Below are 10,790 nucleotides of genomic sequence, written 5' to 3'. Positions count from 1 at the left end.
CTAGCATTAGCATTTAAGGTAGTATGGCACATCCCCTTTCCAAAGTCAAGGGTGGGGATCTAGAAATGCCTTAGGAGTTTGCCAGCATTTTTAACATTGTGAGACCTTTGGTTAGTTGAAACCGCATCAGATCAGCAAAAGAAAAAAAAAAAACAACAAAAAAGAAAAAAAAAACAACAAAGAAAAGAGGAAAGAAGGAAAAAAAAAAAAAAGGAAAACCTTCCCAAAAATTATTAGCATTTTTTTTTTTCTTAAATAAGAGAAAGTTCTATCCTTACTGGTCCTAAATCTGAATAACTACATCTAAATTTTTAACCTTAATTACGATACACCTACCAATATGTACTAGAAGAGGAAGAGAGAAAGAGGGGGGGAAAAATTCACTACACTAGCATCAGGACAGCACTCTTACAAGATAGCCATTTTATACACTATTAACATACAACAATGATCAACAAAGAATATTCTATGAGGTGACAGGGAATGGAGAGGAAAACCAACTGGTAGTACAGTACATCATCAACATTGACAAAATAGCAATAAAAAATTCCCTGACGGTACATTGAATTTCAGGGAATTTGCTTTGTTGTGTGTGGTGTTTTTTTTTTTTTTTTTCCGTTTTTATTTTTTAAAGAATTGTTTTATTTCTTTTATTACTCGATCAAGTCTCAATATTTAAAAAGCGTCCAGCATTTTGCTTAAACCTGGTTGTTCTGAAATAAGAAAAAAACCTAAAACATTACATAAAAAGCATGATCCTTTTTTAAAAACAAGAAAAACAAGGTTTTCTCCTTTCGGTTAGCAGTATGGTGCCTTGTTTTTGTTAAAGATGCCTTGCTCTACCTTGTCTATTGAATGTCTACATTAGTCTACTCGTTAGTAAAATTTACAAAAATAGGAGTGCAGCAGCTCTTTTTAACAAATGTCGCATTCAGTGTCTTATACTGGCTGTACCTAAAGTACCAAATTTATAAACGTAACAATTTAAAAAAATATTAATAAAACTTGTCAATATTACGTTAAAAAAAGAAGAAATATATCCACACTACAGTATGTTCTTAATGCCACCTACCATGTTGTACTTCTAGTTTGCTGTTGCAGGCCTATTTACCAATATTAAAAAAATTAAATTAAAAAATATCCTTCATAAGTTTCCTCCCCCAACAGAGGACCATATATATAACAGCCAAATATTAAACATGTGCAAATAGGAAACTGTCAGTTTTTCCCCTACCAGTCACAGTGCAATGATGTTTTATACTTTATTTTTTTTTTTTTTAAATTCTGTTTACAACTACAATAAATTAAAATCTTCCGTTGCTTCTAGGGTGAAACTTGTAGCACTGAGGTATTCCCAAAAAAAAAAAAAAAAAAAAAAAAAAAAAGGAAAAAAAAAAGAATAAAGAAACCAAAAACCGAAGTTGCTTTCCTAATTTGTAAATACAGGAAATAATGGATTAACAAAAAGGTAACGACGCGAGCTGTAGAGCCGCTCTGCCCGCAGCGGTGGGTGCGGAGGGGGGACCTGGCCCCGGAGCAGCTGAAATGACTGGACAGCAAGTTGATCTAGTTTAAAACAACTTAAAAAAAAAAAACCAACCCAAACCATAAAGGTGTGCTTTGAACCGTAAATGCATTAAATAGGAAAAGAAAAAAAAAAAAAAAAAAATCGTAGCTTCTTTTTCAGTCTTGGGAAAAGCAGGTTTTAAATTAAAAAAAATAAAAATAAAAAAATAAAAATAAAAAATACCACGAGACTGTTCCTTTGTAAGCTGTGCACGTCTGAGAGCGCAGATGCTGGTATGACGCTGGGAGAGCTGGAAGGGCCACCAGGGCTACGGAGCGAGCGGAACAGCGTGTGCATCACCCAACTCCCGCGGGCCAGCTCCGGCAGTCCGTCAAAAAAGTCTACAACTTCCTCTTTTTTTTTTTTTTCTTCCGTTTTTTTTTCATAGAGAAACTGCCTTAGGCTGACTCCATCACAAAAATAGGTTTGTATTTCTCTTTCTTAATAGTTTATATGTAGTTAATGGAATTGTATTTACAGTATTTTTCTTTTTTTTTTTTTTTTTTCAGAATTCACAATTTCAAAAAACCTTATATCACCTCTTTCAACAAAAAAAAGCACTTATAGAAAAAGGACGCACAAAAAGTTTGTCGTCCTTGCCTTATTGCCGAAAATAGAGAGAATTAGGTTAACGAAGACGCCACAAACGAAAAGAAGGGCCAGAGAACCTGCTGCTCACCCGCGCTCCCCCCCACCCCCCCCACCCCCTGCACCCTGCAAGGCCACCCCGAAACCGTGCCCGCCGCCGGCTCCGCTCCCCCTGCCAGCCCCGGCGGCCGCAGGGCCGGCACCGGCGGCTGAGCCTCCTGTCACCATCTCAGCATCCTTTAAGCAACAACGACTACGTAAAACAGAAGGGAGAAGGAGGAAGGAGGCGGGGGGCGAGGGGTGGGGGGGGGAGAAAAAACCGAAAGAAACTCCTTAATATAACAGTTACGCTATGGTTAGGCTCTTGCTAGATACACAAAGAATTAGAACTACGTGGCTACGAGACTATGTCAAAACGCTACGAAAAAATGTGGTTTGGAGAGGTTTAAAAAGAGAAAGGCGGGGGGGAAAACCCATCAAGAAAATAAAACGAACAAGAAATGGATTTTATATACATACTTTTAAAAGCTGTTGTTTTTATAGTACAGCAGATTCATGAGATGATGAGAGAGATTTTAAACAACCTAAGTCCGTCGAGTGCCACCTCCCGTTTGCCTGCGTTATCGGTGATGATGTCGTGCTCAAAGTCTGACGAGATCACCCAAAGGTGGGCCCGCTCAGAAACTTCGCCCCGTCTTGCCCGGACATCCAGAGAGACTCTGCGGGGAGAAGGGATGGGGGACAGGGAGGAGAGAGCGAGTTAAGAGGATTTAGTTAAGGAATTGGGATTTTTAACAAAAAAACCAAAACAAACAAACACCAAGTGTTTGCAAACGCAGCACGCTCTGATCCGCACAAGGCTTCGGTAAAATGAGTTTTTTCTAACGGCACGGCTAAAGGACTTGAAAGGCAACAAGTTCTACACGGGCACGCTGCAGCGGTGGTGATTTATTTTATACCGCAGGCTCCAGCTTCTAACGCTCTGCTCCTGCCGGTGCTTAACGTTGAGATGGAAACAAATATTGTGGGGCTGTTTCTGCGGCGGCCGCTCGCAGAGCTGGCTGCGGCGAGGAAGGCACGTGTTTTTGGGGGTGACCTCCAAAACCCGTCCCCAACCAAACGGCCACGCCCGGAGCCACCAGTGCCACCGGTGCCACCAGCAGCTGTGTGGGATGGGCCGGTCCCTGCCCCAGCGACCTGCGGCTCTTCCTGCCCTGGGGAACGGGGGCCGGCGAGGGACCGGGCAACTCGGGATGTGCCGCCGCAATGGAAATTTCAAACTCAGTGGTCCTTGAGGAATTAATAATAAGGCTCATTTCCCCTTCTCAAAATCTGTTTTAATTAGTAATGAGCAACATTAAAAGCACTTTCTGTTTTTAAGTCATTAACGGTTTGAGTCTTAATACTGGCCAGTAAATGATGGTTACAGTTTGATGTGTTGTGGTAAGTGTGAAATGATTACAATACATTAATCTGATGAACGCTGCCTTTACTGCAGCGTTATTAGCGTGAACGATGATGTTCTGCCGAGGTCTCAGCCGGCCTCGGGTACCACCTCCTTATTACCCAGCCTGACGGCCCGGAGAACGTGAAGGATGCTGACAAATTGATCCGGGAACGTACACGGATACGTGCAAATAATAACTGGGATTAAAGCAGGAGTGCTTACGCCACTTTTTTTCTTTCCAATAAAAAATACTACTCGGTGGAGCAAATCAATTGATGGAGCAATTTCAGGTAATCTTGGGTGTATGTGGGTAGATGAAGAGTAAATAGAAAACCCCTTTATCCACTAGTATTTAGGTATAAACCTGTTTTTATACAATTTAAAGCCTCCCAATGTTTTCCACAGCTCCTAGCCCCCTGTCTAACTGTAATTCTAATTTCATACACCGATTTTGAACGTAAAAGATGTGACATTGATCAGGCAGTGCCGGGCAAAAGGCAGAGGAATAAACTCTGTCACATCCATTGCATTTGTCTGTATGGACTAAGAGCTCTAGAGGTAAATCTGTGCCGTTTAATGGGGGGTAACTTCTGTTTTTCATTGACTGAATTTTCTAATCTACTCTGTTCTCGGTGTAGGAATATTTGTTTGCAAAGATGAATATGCCAAAGGCCAAAAAAATAATAAAAAAAATAATTTAAACATTTAATTAACTTGAGCTTAGTTCAAAGGGTAGGAAACTGGCAGCGATCCAAGGATGCATTACTCAGGTAATGTCTTTAATTTAATTTGCTTAGGTTTAATTTTTTTTTAATCTTGATAATTGCTCTATGGTTACTAGTTACAATGTTATCTTTTAGCTGTAATATTTGGTATAGCACTTAATTAAGAGTGATGGTTTCTCCGTAAGAAAGCAGCGGGGCTCGTCTATTTTCAGACCGGTGCATTGGTAGCGGATCCATAATCCCCATCGGGACGCTCTCAGCTGCCACTTGGTCCTTTCCCCACAGGTTTCTGGGATCGCTGGTTTTTCTGCGGGGTTTTTAACTCTCCAAATTATTGCACTAAGCGTCGTGAATACGAAAAAGGAGGTTTAGCTCCCGATCTGTCTTCCAGTTTCCAACCCGTGAGATTGATTCAAATAACATAAATCACAGAAAGGAATGATTAAAGGCCAAGGAAAGACGAAATGAAGATAAAAAATTGTTCACTTAAAGTAAATACAGGGGAGATGGTAGTTTAGCACAAAGTACAAATGGTATATACTGTAATACCTCCAAGTGAGATGGCAACCAACCATGTGTAACGTTTCAATGGTATCCATTTGTAAAAGCCGTTGCAATCAAAGGTCCCTAAAATTGTACAATTGTTAAGTTCATCAGTGCTCTATACATGGGAACAGATGATTATTAATTTTGGCAAGAAATTATCAAAGGACTTGAAAGACTGTGTTGCCAGCATGAATAGGTATTTCCGAGAGCTGTTCTGGTCACCAGTGACCCGGGTGCGCTGGACCCTGCCGTTACCTTTCCAAGACCGTAATCTTCTCATTCCCCCAGCTGCAAAAATAAGCTTGGGGTTTTCCCTTCTTTATTTTTAAACCAGGGTTAGTAAATGGAGAGTGTTAAGTAAATATATATGTAAAAAAAAAAAAGCTACGGGGTTCTTTGCAGTTATTGGGGGAAAATAAGAGGCTGCCAATCTGCAAGTCAAATACAAATCGTCCTTTGGAGAAGCGTTAGTGCAGACAAATCTGGATCCCCAGGCTCGTACCTCGGACACAATTACTTGAAAAAATCAGGTTGTCGCCGAGGCCAAAGTGCCCAAGTTTTCAAGAACAAACAGGTCTTTTTCTTCAGGTGAAAAATGGAAAATAAGAGGTGTTGTAAGTGGTGAGAGATGGCAGTTTAAATTGATGTAGCTCTTAGCAGAGCAATAATATTGCGTGTTTGGTACTAGAATTGATCCAAAGGGATTGTCAAGTCCCTGGCGTGACCACGGGAGGGGCAGGACCGGGACGGGAGTTGAGCACAAGGGCACAAACGGAGGTAGCGGGGCTTTTTTTGTCTTTTTGGGGACTGGTTGCTTATGCAATTAAAATAACAGAATTTCAGGAACGTTGTCTGCACTACGCTCCCGCTCCCCCCACCCATCCCATTCGGTCAGAGAGTGAAATTCTCCGCTCGGTTTGCCGGGGTCTTGGGGGAGCCCTCTGTACTTCGCCACCTTTATCGTACGAGAGGGAAAAAATAACCAATCTCATCGTTTTACTACAAAAAGGGAAACGACTTCGGTCGCAGTTTTTCTGCTTGGGAGAGTGACAGCCACCAACGAGGCCCAACCACATTCATGCTAACACACACAGGTAAAACAGCGCGATCGGAAAACCAGCATGCAGCTTTGTTAAGCAAATCTCCATCGCCCATCATTAGTGAGACTGCAGACCCGCGCCGCGTTAAAGAGGCACTTTTCCAATGACTTGACAACGGACCGGAAGCGTCTTACTGGTAACCTGCAGATTTTAAGGACTTTTAGCGATGCCGTGACCAGCTGGAAGTCACCCAGGAGGTCAGCAAATGCCAGCGTCCACCCCGGTTCGCAGGGATGCTGCAGTTGGAGGGACGGGCAGTGGGGAGTGGGACAGCCCCATGGTGGGATGGCTGTGGGCAGCCCTGGGGTCCCAATGATTGAATTAATGAGCTGCTTTTTGCTCATTTCATAGAATCACAGAATGTGTTGGGTTGGAAGGGACCCTTAAAGGCCATCTAGTCCAACCCCCCTGCAGCCAGCAGGGACATCTTCAACTAGATCAGGTTGCTCAGAACCTCATCCAGCCTGGCCCTGAATGTCTCCAGCCATGGGGCCTCCACCACCTCACCTCCACCATTTAGGTGGAAGCAGGGACTGGTGCGTTGTCTGCAAATGGGCGCATCAGCCGGGATGGGCGGTTGGGCTAATAGAAAGCCCGTATAGATGAGCAGAAACTTTAAAGCCCATAATTATTAAATATTTCCTTTTGGAAATTGTCGAGTCTGGAGGGCAGAAGGCGTCAGATGAGCACTTCTGGCCGAGTTGGGAACTGGAGCGGCGCAGCCCATTGGCAGCTCCAGCGGGTCGGGCACAGCTCTAGCAGGCTACGGCAGCAAGGCGCCACGCTCGCCGTCAGGTCACAATTAACAAAAAAAACCCAACGCAACCCCCCTCCCAATCATCATTAAACAACGAAACACCCCCGCCGCCCTTGACCGAGACGCCGGGGCGGCAGCTCTGGTCGGTACTTACGGCGATGCCGTGGCCGAAGCCGGAGCCCGGCTGCGGGCTGGCGGCGCTTATGTAGTTACCCACGCCGGAGTCCTGGCTGGCCGTGCCGTAGAGGTCCGCGACGGGCCCTGGGCTGTTGGCCCCGGGGAAGCCTCCGGGTCGGGCTGGGTTGGAGCCTGCCGGGGAAGCGGGTGCGCCAAAATTCGGTTGAGCACTGTAGCTATTCAAGACTGGTGTGCAGAGAATAAAGCTGGGTATGAGGCCAGACGCCGGGCATGCACCGTTATTACAAAGCCAAACACCAGAATAAACAGCCTAGGCCCAACTTCTAACACTTAACCAAGGCCATGCGATAGGAGAGCAAGTACTGGATAAGAGTCAGCCCGTACTACTACGAAGCTTAGAGCTCCAAAAATATATATATGGATATATATAAAAAAAAAAGAACAATCATTCAACACACTACTGCAACCAGAGACTGGAGGTGCTCATTTTCACCAAATTATCACAAAATATAATAGATATTTTTCAACATCTGACTTGATGCTCATGCAGTAGTAACAAGTTCTCTAGGTCTGGGCACGCCGAGACAGCATTCACATCCCATGCAAACTACAAAGGAACTAGTTTGAGACTACACATTGTGGTAATATTGATATTAAAATGTTGACAGCAAATAACTTCAATCGCGTCTAGGAAAATCGTTTTTGGATCCATTCGATACTTTTGAAAAAAAACAAACCCGCCCTTTTAAATCAGTAAGCTGTAGAAATAGTTCAATAGTAGATTTTTAAATTTTCTTTAAATGGTATGGAATGGAACAGTTTGGATTTTTTTTTGTTAATATGACCAAGGAGTGTTGTTTTATTTAATTTTTTTCCTTTTGATTTGGAGAGCGAAGACCTACCTTCGTCTCCAAAACCATGCTTGGGACATCAACCAAAATTAAACAAATAAATAAAGATCAAAAGCAAAAAAGAATTCCAGAGGGTGTATGACAACTCACCTCCTAATGTGGAAGTAAAAGAAAATTTTATTTTTTTCCTCCCTTTATTTTTTTTTTTGAGACAGAAAAACAATGTAAATAAGAATGATACTAAAGAATAAATTTAGATATTAAAGCATGTTAGATGATCAGGCTTCTGGCATTTCTCACATTTGCTCTTGGATGTAGGATTTATGAGTAAAAAGTTTCAATGCAAAAGAAAAGTTAGCGGACTAGGAGGAGCTGGATGGAAATGGCTTGCGGGAAGCTGGAGCTACACCTGAGCGGAACTCGTGGGGTCCTTGGGGAGCACGCGGGGACCCTCCTGCCCGCACCCACTACTGCCTCACCGCATCCCCGCCGCGGGCAGCTACCGGCAGCGCCGAGGCACTCGCTGCACACAGCTAACGGCCGATCTCCCGGTCACCAGGGCCGACCTCCCGGTCACCAGGGCTGTGCACGCTGCTGCACATGCGCCTGGGGAGGGGACAAGTCCAGCGGCGGTGACAAACAACACAGCCGCCCCAGGCGCCTCAGCTGCAGGTATTGGTACCACCAGGCACCCGGCCCACGGCAGAGCCCATCACCTCCGCGTTCGAGGCTGCGCCAAGATTTCTTCAGCCTTTTCCTCTGGCTGCGACTTCCCGCGTATCTTCATTAAGCACTAAAAAGGGTTTATAAAGTTTGACAGCCTGCAGTAACCCTCGGCCGCTAGCCACAGGTCAGAGCCGTGCTGACCCACCGCAGGGATGGAGACCAGCCCTGGAGAAAGCCCTGCTCGCTCGCCGCGGGTAGCCCCAGGGAAGGCTTTGGCAGCACCTTATGTAGGCTGCGCTGGGCTCAGCCTGGGCTTCCTGCTGGGCTATCACCTCTCCTGCCCTGGCCCCTTCCCCCTGCACCGAGAGGTGTGTCCCCCCTCCATTTTTCAAATGAATGAATGAACCGGTCAAAAAAAAAGTCAACCCGGTAGCTGTCGGCTCTGCAATGACAGGAAAGTAAATTTTACAAAATAAACTATTTAATGCGGCTCTGAACGGGTAGCAGGGGAAAGTAAGTAGGACATCTAAGCTAGCAAGTTAAAAGAAATAAGGCATGAGAGAGTAAACAGATTTTGGAATTCACTGGCAAACAAAGCGCCTTTTTTATTATTAAAGATTAAATGTCAAGATAACATTTGGCCTTCTCACTCATGAAGAAAAATATCCAGCTGAGATGTTCAAAAGCCCTTTATTACTATAAGCTAGCACTTTTTTTCCCTTTTCTTCCTTCTGGTTCAATAAAGCGGATGCGAGTTTTACTGCCAAGTCTCACACAGAAAACCCAGTTGGCCGCTCGGAGCAAAGGCAGGAGCGCGGCAGAGGGTCGGGGCAAGGCAAGGGGGGGGGATCCTGCTACTAAAATACTCCTGCACCCCACGGCGGTGGGGCCAGGGAGCCCATGGTGCCCCACAGCCTTGGGGCCAGGAGCAGGGAAGAGCCTCAGCCCCAGGCAACTGCCCGTGCGATGCCCGGAGCCACCTGCTGCCGTGGCCGTCATGGGGAGGAGCAGCGTGCACTGTGCGCTGACAGGCTGTGGCCATGCCGTGGCTACCAGGACAGACACACAGACAGACATCCACCCCGCGGGAGAGTTTTGCATCATTAACCCGCAACCACAGAACCGTGCATGAGGGACAAGGGGACAATCTTTGCCGTGTCCTGAAACCTCACAAATGGAGACCGAGGAGCCATGGAGAGAGGCTCTGTCCCCCAAAACATCCCACCCTGGCCACTGTCATTAATGTCTCTAAGAAGACTGGAAACACCGGCGTTCATACATGCAGAAAGAGCTGGCAACCGATTATTCAAAAGTCCTTCTGATTCTGGGTATCTAATGTAAGAAAAAGACAATTTTCTGTCCACTGAACACCAGTTGAACTCACACACCACTCACAGGAGCACCTGCAGAAAAAGGGGCACCCCAAAAGCCCGCCCGCCGCTCCATCGCCCGGGAATTGCCGCTCGGAGACTGGGACGCACCGCTCTGCACGCCTGCGGAACGGCTGCCTGCAAACCAGCGCAGAGAGGGCTGGAAGCTTTCACAGAGCCGACACTTTGCTCCAGACCCAATAAATGAAACAGAACAGCTCTCATAATTACTAGGAGGCTAAGCGCTCCTCAGAAAGCCGTATTTTAACGATTCACTCAGCCATGGTGAGTTGCTAAATATTTGTCTCCCTACAATAGCTGCACATAAGCTCACCTGGAGCCAGAAGCACTTTTACCATCGCTTTGGAACAACAGCAAAGGGACCTTGAACGACTTTCCCAACATGCAAAATGTGATGCCTTCTGGAAAGAAATACCTGGAAACAGATTTGTTTTACACAAACCTGGAATAATCCGAGACTAAAATGAAGAACACGACACCCACCCCCAAATCCCCCCCAAATCCTCCAGGCTCCAGATACTGTTTCAGTCCTCCAAGAAAATTTAAGACTCTTTGGAGATGCATCTTTATGACCAAGTTCCCGATGTTGGCTCAGTCGCCGGAGGAGGCAGAAGCTGTCCAAGAGCCACGGCTGCTGTGAGCTGCGGGAATCGCAGAGCGTTAAGATGGATGCCCTGCAGGCTGGAAGGAATCTGAGAGCTTCCCCCGGCCACTGACACCCTGCGGTCAGAATGGGAAATAATTAAGGGCAGAAGCTCGGGAGCACATTGCTGAAAAACCGCCAGGGGATTGCGCTGTCCCAGCAGAGGGGAGGGAATCACTGACCATGTCTTGATGCCAGTCAATGGGGACCAGCAGCAAAGCCCAACCTGTTGCCTGGTCCCACCAGAGGTACTGGCCAAGCTGACCAAAGATTTCCTGACTTTGGTTTGCTGGCAGGACTCATCAGACTGATTGAGCATTACCTGGGGCTTGGCAGGACCATCTCCTCTCCTTCCAAAGACTGCCAGCACC

The 10,790-nt window shown here is 45.8% G+C and overlaps 1 protein-coding gene across 15 annotated transcripts in view; it reads right to left on the bottom strand.

Annotated features, from left to right (window-relative positions):
• Positions 1-598: 598 nt before the first annotated feature.
• MSI2 (musashi RNA binding protein 2) overlaps positions 599-10,790 on the bottom strand; it is a 253,693-nt gene continuing 243,501 nt past the window's right edge. For 7 of the 15 annotated variants that reach the window (XM_063342567.1, XM_063342571.1, XM_063342566.1 and 4 more), the window contains 3 exons: positions 6,885-7,093; positions 4,877-4,954; positions 599-2,874 (listed from right to left, as the gene is read on the bottom strand). In XM_063342567.1, the coding sequence (XP_063198637.1) occupies positions 4,913-4,954; positions 6,885-7,093 (251 nt within the window). In that variant the 3' untranslated portion in view covers positions 599-2,874; positions 4,877-4,912. Of the gene's footprint in view, positions 2,875-4,876; positions 4,955-6,884; positions 7,094-10,790 lie in introns of those variants that run through there. The other 8 variants (XR_010072119.1, XR_010072120.1, XM_063342573.1 and 5 more) reach the window with 3 other exon arrangements.

This window comes from Chroicocephalus ridibundus, chromosome 7, assembly GCF_963924245.1.
Source record: "Chroicocephalus ridibundus chromosome 7, bChrRid1.1, whole genome shotgun sequence".
Lineage (NCBI taxonomy): Eukaryota > Metazoa > Chordata > Aves > Charadriiformes > Laridae > Chroicocephalus > Chroicocephalus ridibundus.
Note: the sequence above shows the minus strand (reverse complement) of the source record. Positions and strands in the feature narration are given on the sequence as shown.